Source organism: Silene latifolia, chromosome 4, assembly GCF_048544455.1.
Source record: "Silene latifolia isolate original U9 population chromosome 4, ASM4854445v1, whole genome shotgun sequence".
Taxonomy (NCBI): Eukaryota; Viridiplantae; Streptophyta; class Magnoliopsida; order Caryophyllales; family Caryophyllaceae; genus Silene; species Silene latifolia.
This window is the reverse complement of record NC_133529.1, coordinates 18,676,266-18,693,270: the sequence shown is the minus strand read 5'-3', so window position 1 is coordinate 18,693,270 and position 17,005 is coordinate 18,676,266. Positions and strand designations below refer to the sequence as shown.

General features: G+C 38.1%; 2 protein-coding genes across 2 annotated transcripts; one reads left to right on the top strand and one right to left on the bottom strand.

Annotated features, from left to right (window-relative positions):
• Positions 1-6,484: 6,484 nt before the first annotated feature.
• LOC141653161 (protein EDS1L-like) lies at positions 6,485-9,487 on the top strand. The gene is made up of 3 exons (XM_074460838.1): positions 6,485-7,099; positions 7,359-8,153; positions 8,599-9,487. Exons 1-3 carry the CDS (start codon positions 6,764-6,766, stop codon positions 9,340-9,342), a joined length of 1,875 nt encoding a protein of 624 aa, XP_074316939.1. The 5' UTR covers positions 6,485-6,763; the 3' UTR covers positions 9,343-9,487.
• A 2,206-nt stretch (positions 9,488-11,693) lies between these two features.
• On the bottom strand, positions 11,694-13,690 carry LOC141653159 (uncharacterized). Its single transcript, XM_074460837.1, has 3 exons — positions 13,454-13,690; positions 13,266-13,332; positions 11,694-12,880 (listed from the first exon to the last, which is right to left on the bottom strand). Exons 1-3 carry the CDS (start codon positions 13,520-13,522, stop codon positions 11,982-11,984), a joined length of 1,035 nt encoding a protein of 344 aa, XP_074316938.1. The 5' UTR covers positions 13,523-13,690; the 3' UTR covers positions 11,694-11,981.
• Positions 13,691-17,005: the final 3,315 nt, after the last annotated feature.

Below are 17,005 nucleotides of genomic sequence, written 5' to 3'. Positions count from 1 at the left end.
TGACTGTCACTTCCTACTTTGGCAATTTAAAGGTTCTTTGGGATTCTCTTGCCAATCATGAGCCGCCTTTTGCTTGTTCCTGTGGTCGTTGTACTTGCGGTATCGGTAAAAGTGCACTTGCGCGACAAGATTCTGAGCGCCTTCATAAGTTTCTCATGGGCTTAGATCGGTCCATGTACGGTAATTTACGTTCTCAGTTATTATCGCTTGATCCCCTTCCTACCCTTAATCGTGCTTTTCAATTAACATTGCAAGAAGAGCGCTTACAATTAGGCGGTACTAGTACTCTTAATGAACCCACTGAGCTGGCTGCTTATGTCGTCAGAACTCCATCTAAACCTACTGCACCCGTTACTGATTGGCGTGCACTTAGAGACCTTGAGCGCCTCGAACGTCGTAAATTAACTTGCTCGCACTGTACCGGTACTGGGCATGAATCGACGGCCCTGTTTTATACGGACTCAGAAGTTCCCGGAGTGGTGGGGTGATCGTCCTCGCACCATTGAAGAGTTTAAAGCGCGAGTCCGCACTGCTACTGGTTCTGCCGCGTCTACTTCTGCCCGTGTCAATGCTGCTATTTCTGGACCGTCCTCCTCCACTGGTGATCGCCTTTCTGGTATGTACTTGGACTGGATTATCGATACGGGGGCTTCCCGTCATGTTACAGGAGACATAACTTGGTTGACAAACACTTATTCCATACCGTCGTGTCCCATAAATCTGCCAAACGGACATACTGTTACGGCCACTGTAGCCGGGACGGTTTGGTTATCTGACTCTTTGTCTCTTACGCATGTTCTTTATGTCCCAAGTCTCACTTGCAATTTACTTTCCGTCTCACAATATGTTGAGGCTACTGGTTGTGAATTTACTTTTACTAACTCTTCATGTCACATTCAGGGCCCTTCTTTGAGGACGAGGATTGGAGCCGGTGAGCTAAAGGACGGACTCTATCTTCTTCGTGTGGTGGGACGGCCAGCTTCAGTTTATGTGGTGAGTGCCGCCGATTCTTTTGATTTATGGCACAAGCGATTGGGACATCCCTCTAATAAAGTGGTTCATTTACTTCCACAAGTTAGCAAGTTCAATTCTATTATTAATTCCCCGTGTGATGTTTGTCATCAAGCCAAACAAAGTCGACATAGCTTTCATTTAAGCGATAATAAATCGTCAGACATTTTTTCTTTAATACATTGTGATTTGTGGGGTCCCTATCGAACACCCTCTTCTTGTGGTGCTAAGTATTTTTTGACTATTGTTGATAATTTTTCCCGGGCTGTGTGGGTTTATTTGCTTTTTGATAAGACGGAAGTTACCTCCACTTTCACGAATTTCTTAGCCATGGTTGACACACAATTTTCAAAACGTGTTAAAATGGTCCGGTCGGATAATGGTAGCAAATTTAATAAAATGGCCGACTATTTTACCACACATGGTATTCTTTTTCAAACATCTTGTGTTGGTACACCTCAACAAAATGGGCGGGTGGAGCGCAAACATCGTCACATATTGAATGTTGCTAGAGCCTTGCTATTTCAAGCCCATCTTCCTATTTCTTTTTGGGGTGAGTGTGTTTTAACCGCGGCATATCTTATCAATCGTACTCCATCTATCCTTCTCCACAATAAAACCCCATATGAACTTTTATTTAACAAACCTCCATCGTATGATAATTTTCGAGTGTTTGGGTGCTTGTGTTTTGTTCATAATCAACACACTAAGGGAGATAAATTTGCTAAACGGAGTCATAAGTGTGTCTTTGTTGGATATCCGTATAATAAAAAGGGTTGGAAAGTCTTTGATCTAGAGACCGGTAAAATTTTCGTGTCTCGCGATGTTTATTTTTATGAACAATCCTTCCCTTATGAAGCCACTAATCCACATGCCACTAATGACAATGCTACGGGTCTTTCTTTCTCGAATACTCCCCATATTGATGAAATGCACAGTGATACGGATGACGGGCCTGCTCCTCATTCTCCAAATGACGGGCCTGATCCTAGTACCGAGGATGGAGGGTTTGTTCAGCCTGACGGGCCGGCTCCGGATGCCACTACGGGGCATGCTCCGAATGAAACTGATGGGGTAGTGGATACAGGTACCGAGGGACCCGTTGAAGACACGGGTACGGGGGCTGACACTTCGACGGGTGATGATATGGGTCGTGGCCGTCGAATTAAAATTCCGTTTAGTCGACTTCGTGATTTTTTGGTTGGCTCCGCTGCAGATCCCACCACACCACCGTCCTCTCCCGATAGCTCATCTTCATCTCCTTCCTCTTCCTCTGGTACGTCTTATGCCTTAGCTAATTACATTAATTGTAATAAATTTTCGCCTGCTCATCGTCATTTTCTAGCTGCGATTACGGAAGGAATTGAGCCTCCTTCTTTCCGTGTTGCTATTTCTAATCCACAATGGTGTAAAGCTATGCAAGATGAAATTGACGCCCTCGAAAAGAATAATACGTGGGAGTTATGTGACTTGCCGGCTCATAAAAAGGCACTCGGTTGTCGGTGGGTTTACAAAATCAAATATAAGTCAGACGGTGCGATTGAACGGTATAAAGCTCGTCTAGTTATATTTGGGAATCATCAAGTTCAAGGCATTGATTTTAGTGAAACATTTGCTCCTGTTGTAAAAATGGGGACGATACGAGCTTTTCTAGCTGTTGCGGCCATTCGTAAATGGGAACTTCATCAGATGGATGTGCATAACGCCTTTTTACATGGTGATTTGTCTGAGGAAGTCAATATGCGACTGCCCCCGGGTTTTAGCAAGGGTCACGAAGGCAAGGTGTGTCGATTGCGGAAATCCTTATATGGGTTACGACAAGCAACGCGATGTTGGTTCGCCAAACTTGGCGCGGCATTACGTGAGTATGGGTTTGTGCAATCTTATTCCGACTACTCCTTGTTTAGCTACGTGACGGGAAAGGTATGCATTCATGTCTTAGTTTACGTGGATGACCTCGTTATCGCCGGTAATGATTCTGCGGCTATTATCTCTTTTAAAGGTTACCTTAATCTCTGCTTTCATATGAAAGATTTGGGTCCCCTAAAATATTTTTTGGGTATTGAAGTTGCCCGAAATTCCGAAGGTATTTTTCTCAACCAACGCAAGTATGCTCTCGATATCATTTCCGAAGCTGGACTACTTGGTGCTAAACCTGCCGCCACACCTCTAGAACAACACCATCAGTTGGGCCGTGCTTCAGGTGAGTTCCTTAAGGATGTGGAGTCCTACCGTCGTATTGTGGGTCGTCTCGTTTATCTTGTCGTGACACGTCCCGATCTTTCTTATGCGGTGCACTCCTTGTCTCAATTTCTTCATCAGCCTCGAAAAGAGCATATGGATGATGCTCTTCGCGTGGTACGCTATTTAAAGGGTCGACCGGGTCAAGGGATATTGTTAAAAGCCAATAATTCTCTTGCTATTTCTGGTTGGTGTGACTCTGATTATGCTGGATGTCCTATCACTCGTCGTTCCGTCTCAGGTTGGGTTGTTTTTCTTGGTGATTCGCCTCTCTCTTGGAAGACTAAGAAACAACATACCGTGTCTCTTTCCTCCTCGGAAGCCGAGTATAGATCCATGGCCAATGTCTTGTGCGAATTAAAGTGGCTCGTTGGTCTTCTATCCAGCTTGGGTGTTTCTGTCCCAAAGCCTATGCACTTGTTCTGTGACAATCAGTCGGCTCTTCATATTGCTCAAAATCCCGTTTTTCATGAGCGCACGAAACATATCGAAGTTGATTGCCACTACATTCGCGATGCCATAAATGATGGTTTGGTTACTACTTCCCATGTTGATACACGGTCCCAAGTGGCTGATATATTCACTAAAGCTCTTGGCTCCGCCCAATTTGATGCTCTTCTTCGCAAACTTGGCGTTCTTGATCCCCACGCTCCAGTTTGAGGGGGGTATTAGGCCGTATTAGGCTCATGTAAGGCCGTATTATAAGGCCCAGTTACGCTAGGGTTTATTATCCCTATTATCTCATGTAATTTGTATTTAAAGGCCACGATTATCAATGAAAGGCAACACACAAATTACACAAAACACATATCTCTCATTTAACAATAACACATTCCTCACTAGTCACTACTAGAGCTGGCAAAAGCTGACCTGACCCGCCCCGCCCGAAACCCGATCCGTTACAACCCGAAAATTAGGCGACCCGAAACCGAACCGAACCGACCCGACCCAATAACCGATAACATCCTTATTTTTTCCAACCTGAACCCGACCTGAACCGACCCGACCCGACCCGTGACCCGATATTGACTCAACCCGATAGATGACCCGATAATGAATTAGCTTAATAATGGTGTAAATAAGACCAAATTGACATTAATCTTAATTATTTTCACTTAAAATTACAATTAATATACCTACACGTTGTTTGAACATAAATTTACCTATCTAAAACTAAATATATAAGAGAAAATATATGTTTATAATCTGACCCGATACTGACCCGACCCGACTTGCCACCCGCTGATGACCCGACCCGAAGATAACCTGACATGAACCGTAACCGACCCGACCCGTCGCTAACCCGTCACAACCCGAACCCGATATGACCCGACCCGCTTTGGCCCGACTACCCGTAACCGACCCGAGTGACCCGATTGCCACCTCTAGTCACTACTAGTAAATAGTCTCTCAGTTTCGGTCTTTTATTTATCTTTACTTTTGACAAACTAAGGAGAAAAATGCACCATTGTAGTCCTTGTTATTGAATGATAAGTAGACAATAGTAGAAGTAGAGGATCAAATTTCTCATTATAAGCATTTCTAATAAAGGTAAACAAATAAATAAGACAAAAAAATATACTCTCTCCATTACTTTATATATGACATTTTCATTTTACGAGAAAAGCCTTTGACTTTCAATTATATTAAAAAAATACTCTAAAAAAATTATAAAAATTATATCGTTAGATTCGTCATGAAATTTGCTTACATAAAAGTATACGTTTCATATTATTAGCTCATATATTTTGGAAGATATTGAAAACAGAAGTAAATGTCTCGAAATGTGAAAATGACATATATTCCCTCATATTTCCTTATTCGGTTATTTGGGTTTTCTTTCCTATTTCCTTTTTCGGGATGATATGTGTGGCCAGTGGCGATTATGGAGGGGGTGCAGGCAGTAGGTGGACTATACATCTGATGTACTACCACCAATTCAATAGTTTCCGAGCATTTTAATAAAAAATTTGAGTTTTGTTTTAAAAATTATGAGTTTTACTATAAAGTTTCTGAGTTTATTCACTTAAACATTAAACTCTAAAAAATTACAATAAAACTCAAAAATATTACATATAAATTTAGTAAAATTTGAGTTTTGAAGGAAAAAAAATTAAAATCTAACTTATAAATTTTAATAAGCTCAAAAAAATATACATATGCTCAAAACCAAATAAAGTAAGAGGTAATAAGCTCAAAAGATATACATATATGCTCAAAAACAAAAAAAGTTGGTGGTAGTACATCCGATGTATGTTCCTTTTTCTCGGGTGCAGGGGATGCACCCGCACCCCTTTGTTAAAAAATAAGTATAATTTTGTGTAATTAAGAGACATATTAATTTTGTTGGTCTAGTGGTTGTGTGTAGTTTTTCCTTGTTCAAGGTCATGGGTTCAATACTTCTAGTAAACATTTTCTATTCAATGTTTTTTTTTACCATTTGTGTTGTGTATATTTTTCCCAAACACACAAGAAATTATTATGTTAGAACCAGATTTCTCATTATATAAGCATATTTCCGCAACTTCCCTAATTTCGTTAATTTTTCACACCCCCGTCCACTGAATCCTAGAATCGCCTCTGTGTGTGGCCCAAATTTAATGGCATGTGGGATAGTGCGTTTTATGTGGTCCAAATTCACTTTTTTATTTCTTGTGTAAAAAGAAAAGAAGAAGAAAATATAAAATAGGAAGGAGTATATCAGATAAATTAATGGAGGGAATAATATGTAAACAAATGATCGGGACGAAAAATAGTAACTCTATGTCATCTTGAATGGGTAGGAATAACGTAGATTGAAGGTCAAGCTGAATAATGCAAAGTCAAGCTGAATATGGACCACAACTTTCATTTAGCCGACCAACAAAAGCTTAACACGTAACAAGTCTAGTACGAGGTGGGTAGGTAGATGACAAAGAAATGTCTACCATACAAAATTACTCCAATCAGAATTTTCAGCACAAATTCTTGTTTAAAACTACCGTCTTAAGCAACATTGGTCCAATATCCATATGGGATGAATAGGATAAAAACAGAATGTATTAGAAAAGGTAAAAAAATTGTCTTATATACCATGTAGGTTGATATTGTCCCGCCTTTTAAGCATAAGACGGATAGTACCGTCTTATGCAAGACTAGCTCAATTTTAGATGTTCAATGAATAAAAGTCACCTTTCAAGTCTCAAGTCAATGTCAACAACAAATCAAGAATTCTCTTGCAAAAACACGTTTTACTCCATCATTATTCTGCTTAAAACCACAGCTTAATTGGAATATTCCACTAATACAAACTTCACACCCTTTCTACAAAACAAATTCGAAAAAAACAAATTTTCGTACGGAACTGGTCCAAACAACCCCTTAGATGGTTTCACTCCTCTTTTCCCTCTTCGGCCAATTCTTTCAAAAACACAAAAGATCGTCGCCAATTACTTATTTGGCGACTTGGGTTGTATAAGTAAGTACTCGGTAGTCTCACAATAAGTTATCGACTTATCATAACTCTTTAAACATGGCAGAGGGAATGATAAATGTGAAAATAGGGTTAAGTGAGGAGGTGATAAGTAGAGCTTGTACCATAGCCATGAAAGCTCATAAATTATCTCCTACTGAGCAATACATATGTGAGCAGGCTGGGAGCTCATCGTCGTCAGAGATCATATTTGGGTTTTCAGGTTCATGGGATTTGGGTGACTGGTGTACCCATGAGCCTTTTGGATTAGCCAAGATCAATCTGAATATTTTCCCTTCTCTCAAAACTATAGGCTGGAATAAAGCTGCATCTGTAAACCAAGGGTTTCTTAGGAAATTCGAAGCACTTTTGGCAAATACATCATTCATAAATGAGGTACTCAATTGTCTTCTATTTAATTCCTTTGCAAATAATTTCATTATCACTCAATATATATGCAAAATACATCAAGACGAAAGCATAGCTTGAATTAGACTGGACGGAAAAAAAATGTCGCAATAAACTATTTGCACTTCTTTTTATTTTACGATAAAAGAGTAAAGTTACGTACCTCTGACGAGTGTAACATTGCTGTGCCTAGACTCGACCAATGTTACTGAATGTCTGAATTCTGAAACCATGGTTCTCATCTCAGGTGGAGAAGGCTGCAACAGAGAATAAGCAAATAGTGTTCACAGGACATTCTTCTGGTGGACCAATAGCCATTTTTGCAACTCTTTGGTACCTGGAAATCAGAAATCAGAAAAACTTGAGCAATTTACCACCTCATTGTGTAACCTTTGGATCTCCTCTTGTTGGTGATAGAATTTTCGGCCATTCTCTAAAACGACAACATTATTACCAGCATTTTACGCATTTTGTCATGAAATATGACATCATACCCCGGATTTCTCTTGCTCCGCTCTCTGCTATTGAGCGAGAATTGAGCACTATTCTCAACTACTTCAACCCGAAATCTCCATTTTACTCGAGTGATGCTATTGCAGCAAATCCTGAAGCTTCGCGATTGTTTCTGACAGTAATAAGGAGCGCCTCTTCAGTTACCAGTCATGAAGCCTGCAAATTCATGGGGTGTACAAACCCGCTCTTGGAAAACCTGGCTAATTTCATTGAGTTAAGTCCTTACCGGCCTTTCGGGACCTACGTTTTCTGCTCTGGCAATGGGAAATTTGTCATGGTAGAAAACCCAGATGCAATTCTCCAAATTCTTTTTTACAGTCTTCAAGTAACTTCTCAAGCGGAGTGGGCAAACATGGCGCCAAAGGGCTTAAAAGATCATTTGTTGTACGAGCATGAATTACTCTTACTCGGAAGCAACGGAATGGAGACTGTAGCTTACCTAGAGCATTTAGAAGCATTGCCCTTATCAGAAGACATGGGGGAAAGTCAGATCTTAACTATCAACACTGCCTTGAATAATCTAGGCCTGGTGAATTCTAAACCCTCTATGATCACCTTTATAAAATTTGATATGTTATAGGCTCCTATAAGAGTGTTGTAATGATTTTAAGCAACTGCCATGATAGAATACACTCAAATCAATTCAGGTACGCTAAGGGGTTAGCGGAATCCGCTAACACAGAGCGGCCCGAGGTGATCCATCCCCGATAGTATCCGAAATGACCAGAATCTGTCTGACCCAAACTGAAGTGCGCATTATACGTTTATATCTAGACTGACCCGCCCGACCTGTCTTGACTCTTGACCCCGTATTCGACTCGAATGACCCATTTGACAGGTCTTGTTAATGCAGGTAGTATGCATGACAAGGGTGTAAAACCCATCCATATCGAAATTGGTCTTAAATTCCAATAAAATATCACTCTTAAATAACTTCTAGTACTTGCTAATTTGTGCACCAACAATATTTCCAGAGTGCAAGAGCTAGATTGTGTCTTCGAGCAGCCGGGGAATTAGAGATACAGAGAGCAAGAAACTACAATAACATCACCAGCAACAAGATCGAAATCGAAGGAAGGCTCAATATGTTGGAAAGATATCAAGCCAATTGTGAGGATCGGAAAGTAGGCTACTATGATGCATTCAAGCTGCAAAAGCACACTGAAGACTTCAACAATAATATAGAGAGACTGAAACTAGCAGGCAGCTGGGACGAGATAATCGAAATGATGAACAGGAATGAGTTACCTGACGAGTTTGAAGGGCAGAAAGAGTGGATTGAGATAGGTACCAGGTATAGGCGCCTAGTTGAGCCTCTGGATATTGCCAACTACTATGGACATTTGATGAACGAGGACACAGGCCCATACATGGATAACGCCCGACCAACACGCTACAGACATACACAGAGATGGCTGGAACACGGGTTGAAAATGAAGCCTGACCCGCTACCAGAATCATGCTTCTGGGCTGAGGTTGAGGAGCTCAGCATTCATACCTGTAACAAACAGTTCTCTGAAGATGTTATGCAGAGGATTATCATATTGGAAAGAAAAGTATCATTATGGGCAGAAAACCGGTTGCTGGGTAAAGACGTTTTCTTGGATGGAACCACATTTACCCAGTGGTGGAATATGCTACCCATCCAGCATAGATCAGTTTCTTGCATCAAAGATCTTTTCCACAAGGATTCCCCGGTGTTTGTCAGGCAGACATAAGTAAGATAGACGTGTATCTAGAATTTAGTTTTAGTACAACCAGTTTTAAGTGGAGATCGGTAGTATTGTAAAGCTCTAATTCATCTTTACTTATTAATGAGCAAGTAATGTGAAAAGAACTGCATGTTTGATAAATCAGTTGAAATAGAAACTATCTTTATGCCACTAAAAGTCATACGAAAGATGAGTTGTGTGCTAATTCTCGCCTTAGCGCTTTCTGCAACACACTGAACACCAAGCTATATATTACCGCAGGATACCACAAGTTAATCAAAATGATATCCAACACGAAAAGATATTCAAAAAGGCAAAGGCAATGCCATGATAACGCTCATTGTTGCAGATATTAAGTTGTAAATGAAGCGCTAAGTGACTTTCAAAGCACAATTTAGCAATCAATGGAGACAACAATCACCTGCTCAAAGCATACCAAACACCAAATGCAAACAGATTTGAATAAAGGGCTGTCATTGCTGAAAATAACCCCCTTACGAACCTTTTTAAAATAAAAAGGGGGGAAAACACAAAAGGGAGAAAATTAAAGGCAGTCGCCTGCAGCCTGCAAGCAACTGGGATATAAACCTGAAGCTCTCAAGTAACCAAATACTGTATTCCTAAATGTAACCACAGGCCACAAAGCATCAACCATCCACAGTGTGAAAAACACAACAATCCTTAATATAGCATATAACGCTTTTCTTACTACGACAGCAAGTACAATTACACGGTCACTACCCATCTTTAGCTGATTGAAATAGTGAGTTACTAGTCTTATTACTGTGGTGTGATAGTACAATACTCCGAGGGTTTGAGCCTTTGAGGCATCATCAATGGACCAGAAGATCAACAGTTCCGATACAAAACACCCAGTAACTGAGTTATCACAAGCAGATAAATGTATGCCATGACAAATGTCTTCTACTGAGGAGAGAAAACATAACAAATACCACTTGCAATGATTTAGGCAGCTGCAGCAGTTGTGCCTCGTGTGCCCAACATTAAAACATACAAGTTTCTGATGATAAACATAAAGCTCACAAGGAGACTCCGCAAATGAAAATTAGCAAAAGTTGTAGTGTATTAAAAGCATAAAGATAACAAACACTCTATAGTCCATTAGTAGCAACCAGAGTAACTTAGTAAAATCAACACCCTACCCTAATAAAATATACTGTAATCTGAACTCTCAAGGTATAAAATATGCAACTTTAACCCTGAAAATCTGGCATATGCGTGCAAACAAAGAAAGGGGAAAAATAAACCAGGATTAAGCAAAAAGCAAGGTAGATATGAAGGGGCAAACAAAATATCAAAGGTTAAAAAAAGTGGCGACTTAAATTTAACAGCACAAGAAACACGAATATCTACAGAATTCAAGCCTACAAAAGCAGTATAGCAAGGACAAAGGGACAAGACAGACTTTTACAAGCGTATTGCATTAGAAAATTTACCGAGTTTCACAGCAATGGAATGCAAAGAAAGCTTCAAGCAGTCACGTGTAAATTAGCACCAACCAGATATTTCCATATGAACTCTCCACCAGCTGAGAGCAACTGTGTATCTTAGGTAAGCAGAGCATGGATCGGAGATCTGTAACTTCTTAACTCACTCTTCCACGGTTCCACAAAATGAGCAAGGGTCAACAGATTACAAGGCTTGTCTTCCAGGTAGCAAACATATAAATTTTTAGGCTTGTCAATATATTTTGCCATGCCACAGTAAATGTAAGTCACAGCAACCCCAAACGCACTATAATGTAGCATGTCTGAATCACATGTCTTCATAGATATAATATAAATCATATGACATAAACTTGCTCAAATTGTTTGCTATCAATCTCGTCCATCTTGTCTCACTGAAAAAGCAGGTACACGCCCAAAGTCCTCAGTTAAAAGCGAGGATATATCTCGGGAAAATCATAGTTTTGCCGTGAATATCGTCATCTTACACTCTGGTTTGCTCAATAAATAGCTCTAAGGCTCTCATTTTCTCATAATCACAGACAAATTGTGGACACCATATCCTGATGAAAGAAAGTGATTTTATCACTATTTGCAGGTAGCCAGGTGTAGAACAGTCCATATAGTACGAGCAGCACCGGCCATCAGAAAACGTACTGGTACAAATGGAGTTCATGAAAGTGACGACTGCATCAGCCATCATAAAACATTGCTACATTCGTAAGAAAAGGTTGAATAACCTGTAAAATGAAACAGGGCATATAGATATCCAGCACAGTAATATACAGAAAATGAACTTGAGACTTCCTGCTTTTTTAGTTAAACAGCAATTAAATCCAGTATCTAATATGCTTAAATAAACAACAATTATGAAATAACACAAAAAAGAGAGAGCGAACCGAAGAGTCATACTGAAGTCAATGTATCTATTTCTGTACCACTTATCTATTCACATACCAGTAAAAAGTTCCTTTACAATCAGAAAAGGACCAGAAATATTTGAACCGGACTCATACTTACTAAAGTCTGCTCTGTGACACTGGTTCTTACGACCACAAACTGATACCCCCGTCTACCTATTAGAATCAGGCTAGATCAACAAAACACTGATAGGCATACATAGTCAAACGAGTAATCCACCATACACAAGCTTCACACAAAAATAGACATTATTCTCTATTAAACCTTTGAAAACATGCTACATGAGCGAGCCAATCGAGTTGTTAGACTACCAACAGATACAGTCTCTTTCTCGGCTACTTCAGAAGTATAAGTCTTCCTGCACCCGGGACAACGAGCATCCTCCTCAAGAATCCGCTTGTGACAGAAAAGACACAAACGGAACCCACAAGGACAGGGGAGAAAACTCGAGTCTGTCAAATCCAAATCTTCACAGCATATAGGGCACGACGTTGGCACAGGAGGAGGCATCTTACAACCCCAAGGATTCGAACTGTGACAATATAGGCTCTCTGATTTGGCAGGAAAACTTCGTTGTTTGGACAAGTTCGGAAGGTTTTGAGGCCTGAAGGCATCATCCGATCTCCATGCTTTGCTGTTCAGTCCACCACTGCTAAAAATTCTCACTTTCTCTGAATCGGGGTCCAAAATAGACTTAGTTTCTTCATCAAGACAATGATCAGCATCGTTACCCCACTTGTCATTAGCCTTGGGACCGACCAAAGCGTCAGCCACCGCCTCCCAATCATCCAAGCATCCATCATCACCCCCAAATTCATCCCCACCACCTTCCTCCTCTTCCGTTGTACTGCTTGAACAGTATCCCCCACTGCCAAAACTCAAATTGCCCCTACTGCTGCTGCTGCTACTAGTACTGTTCCCACTACTCCCAGCATAGTTATTTCCGGAATTGTTTACACTGCTCGTCGGACTATTCACAACTGACGACTCCTCTGAATCACTGTCATGGTTGTGTACCACCTCAACGCTCACATTCCTCACCTCCACTCCCTCACAACACGGCTCCTTCCCCTTCCCCTTCCCCTTCCTCGTCTCAATCATCGGCCCATTTAACTCCCCATTGCCACTCCCTTTCTCTTTCGGTCCCTTATTCCTCACTGTTAAAACATAAACATATCATATACGCATGTCATTACAACAACAATCAATCAATCAACCAGATTCATTTGTGATAATACTATGATTACGCTTACTCGTAAATATTTACTCAATTGGAAAATTCACAAGAATCAAAAGAATTCATATTCATATATGATTGTAAGAATCAACCAAATTCATTTCTGATAGTACAAAACTCGATACACCGCTCAATATGAAATATAAATGCAATCGACTTCCTAAAATCGATTCCAAGAATCAAAAGAAATACTCCCTCCGTCCCAGTCAAATGGTTACTCTTCTATTCTGTCCGATAACTATTTTAATCAAACGTAAACAAATGATTGGGACAATTATATCGTATCAGAGAACGCAAATAAGTACCTTGCGAAAGCCACTGCTCTCGACGAGCATCAAGCTTACATTGTTTCAATTTCGCCGACCGATTCGCCTATTCAACAAATTAAACACAAATTACAATTCAATTCATATCATGATTCATACAATTGCAGCATGCATGAATATGAAGATCAAAACATAGAAATGCACAAAATAAAAGGAGAGAAAATTACTCGTTTCTTCTTGCCGAAATCTTTGGGAGCATTAGGAATTGATACATTGATGATTGAATCTGAAATCATGGTGTGATTTGTTGTTGTTCTTGAATTAATCAAAAACCCTAATTTTGTTTAAGTGTGATTTTCCGAGTTTTTTTGGGTGAAATTTTCAGGTGATGGTTAAGTGTGGGAAATAGATAAAATGATAACGGGAACTCTTGGACTTCTGGTAATTCTAATTTCCACGACAACGGAAGTACCTAAACTACACTTGTTGTTTTAAGCCGATCTGAATTATCCGACCGATATGGTTGAATACTTTGTATGTATTAAATTTTACGGCACGAGTTCTAAACTAGTTTTACTTAGGCCCTATTTTTTCTGGCTTTTTAGAGCTGAATTGAGCTGAATTGAATGGAATCGAATTTGGAATCGAATTTGAATCGAATGGAATGAAGCCAATCGAATCGAAATAATCTGAATCAATAGAGCCGAAATAAGTGAATCGAATCGAATGGAGCTGAACTGAACTGAATGGAGTTGAGCTGAACTGAATTGAGCTGAACTGAACTAAGCTGATTGGAGCTGAATTGAACTGAATTAATATTAATATTAATATTAATACTAAATAATAATAATAATAATAATAATAATATTAAATAATAATAATAATAATAATAATTTATTATTATTATTATCATTATTATTATTATTGTTATTATTACTACTAATACTACTACTACTATTATTTGTTTTTTTATAAAAACGTAAAATTTTATTATTATTATTATTATTATTATTATTATTATTATTATTATTATTATTATTATTATTATTATTATTATTATTACTACTACTACTACTACTACTACTACTATAAGAAGAAGAACATTACTAATAATAATATTACTACTAGTAATTATACTAATTTGTGTGATTAACTAGCTAGCCACCATAAACCACAGTACACCATCAATTTTATTAGGTGAAATAATGGAGCACCGATTTGCTAGATTGTTGTTCAAAGTCTATCCATGTATCATCCTAATTTGAGTGATTAGGTAGTCACCACGAAGCAACAACAATCCTAATTTAATAATTAGATAAATAAAAATTGACAAGCCCTAATTTCATCTTTAACAAACAAATAAAATTTGATTGATTAATTAAAACTCAACAAATAATATTAATAATTGATAAACAAGTAAATTAATTTATTATTTGATAAATTAGAATCCATCTTGTAAGTTTTAAGTCATTTGAGCAATTAAATTAAGTTTTAGGGAAAAAAATTGATTCAAGAGTCCATTTGGTTCAGTTTTAGGTAAAAAGGGTACAAAATAGAACGTTTATGAAAAAGTGTATGTGAAAAACTAAAGTTCGTATATGAAAAAACAATTAGGTATTAATAATATTAATATTAAAATTAACAATGTTATTAATAACGGTTTTTCTAACCTATGCCTACTAGGCATAGGATAAGAAACCCAAAAAGGAAAGAAATAAATGATATTTGTATGGGAAATTAATAATTAATATTCATATTCATATTCATATTAATAATAGGTGGAAGATGGATTTTGGACCAAGTAAGCTTGATCTTGACTTTTGGCAAGCCACAAAATGGTAAGGTAGAGCCTTCTTTAGACCAATGCATCCATATCTGGTCTCTCTTAGGTGAGTGTAGGTCTCCTTATATTGTGTGTTACATCAAAACGCACAAGTATGGTCTTTATTTCATCTCTTGTTAAGCATGCATTCATTTGTTAAAGCATTTTGGAGCCATTCACATGTTAAATTTAGCCTTTTTGACCCCTTCACAAAATTTATCCCTAGCTACGTCATTGAAATTGTCTACCCTTGTTGAGCTAGTAGCTTTGTTTGTCCTTGTTTGGGTGCTCAATTGGGATTTATTTCAAAGTTTGGACAATCATGTGAGCTTGGTCTTAATGCTCAAGAAATAAAAGAAGAAAAAGTGATGATGAATTGAAATGGAAAAAATCAAGAAGGAAAAAAAAAAAGTTGAGAAAAAGAAATGAAAAAAAAAGCATGAAAGAAAATGAAAAAAAAAAGAAGTATGAATTAAAAAAGAAAAAAGAGAAGAAGAAGTTGATGTGAGAAATTCTCATACATTATTCATATATTTTGGAGAGTTTACTTATGATTAAATTGCAAATTGGGTTGTAATTGGGATTGAGCACCTTTACATTTTGGTAGTTGCTAGCTTGACTTAGCTCCACATTACCATAACTCATTTGTTCCCCTTTCTTGCCCATGTTTATTTACCTTCTTCTTACCCTTGGCTTCTTTACATGCTTGCATTTGATTATTTTGTCTTATGATTTGATTGATTACCATATTAGATTGCGGGCACACTCTCATGAGTCGAGGATTGTTGAGTGATTAATCACAAAATGTCCTTTTACACAAAATTGAGTTATGAGTGGATCGTGAGAGTCCGAAAGTCAAAAGATCATGCAAGAGCCGAAAAGTTTACTTGAAGTCATCCACGCTACGCCGCCGTGTAAATCTCATCCATGATTTTGCTTATCCTTATGCCCATGTGTTTTCGGGATTTGAATCAATTGCTTGTTAGCTGCTTGGGATTTGCAATGTTGGGATGATCTTGCTTGAGGACAAGCAAGGACTTAGCTTGGGGGAGTTTGATAAGTGCATTTTCTATACATTTTAACCCCTTATATTAGCTTTATTTCACATGTCATTTAGCATTTATCTTAGTGTTTTATAAGCTAATATGTGTATTCTAGTATCTTTGCTTGTCTTGTCATATTTTGTAGGTACTTAAGCTTTTTGGAGCTAAAATATTACAAATAAGCTACTAGAACAAATAAGCTAAGTAAGAGCACAAGTTTGGGCTAAGTGTTGGAAGTGCATGAATTTTGCATGAAGAAAGTGTTGGATCAAAATGAAAATGCAAGCAAAGTCAATATGCAAGTCAAGCCCAAATTCAAAGTCCAAATTATGGTGGAAAATATTGGATGCTAAGAAAAGCTTTGGATGCTAATATCACATTTAACCATGTGATTAAGGAGGCATTAAGAATTTGCTTGGGATTCCTTTTGGCAATTACTCAAGAATTGAAGGAAAATTAAGAGTGTGTTTAGGATGACATTTTGGGATTCCTCTACAAAGTTTACTCCCTTATTTCCTATATAAGAGATGCTAATCTCACACACTACACACCATACACATACACAATTTCTCATAATTCTCTCTAAATTTAGTAGTTAGTTTAGATTAGTTCTTAGTTTAGTTTAGTTTAGATTTTATTTATACTATTTACATTTCCCATTTACATTTCAAGTTATAAACCAATTCACATTTATAAGTTATTTATATTACAATTATTGTTCTTCCATTTCCATATTACAAGGTAATTTCTATTTACATTTCCATTATGTTTATCATTTTATTTAGTATTAGTTTAGTTTACATTTCCACCATGTTAGAGTAGTTGCATTTGTCTAAGGAGTAAGGGAAACCATGCATGACTAAGTAAATTGTAAATGTTAAAATGAGGCTAAGTTAAATTGATAAATTGTTTCT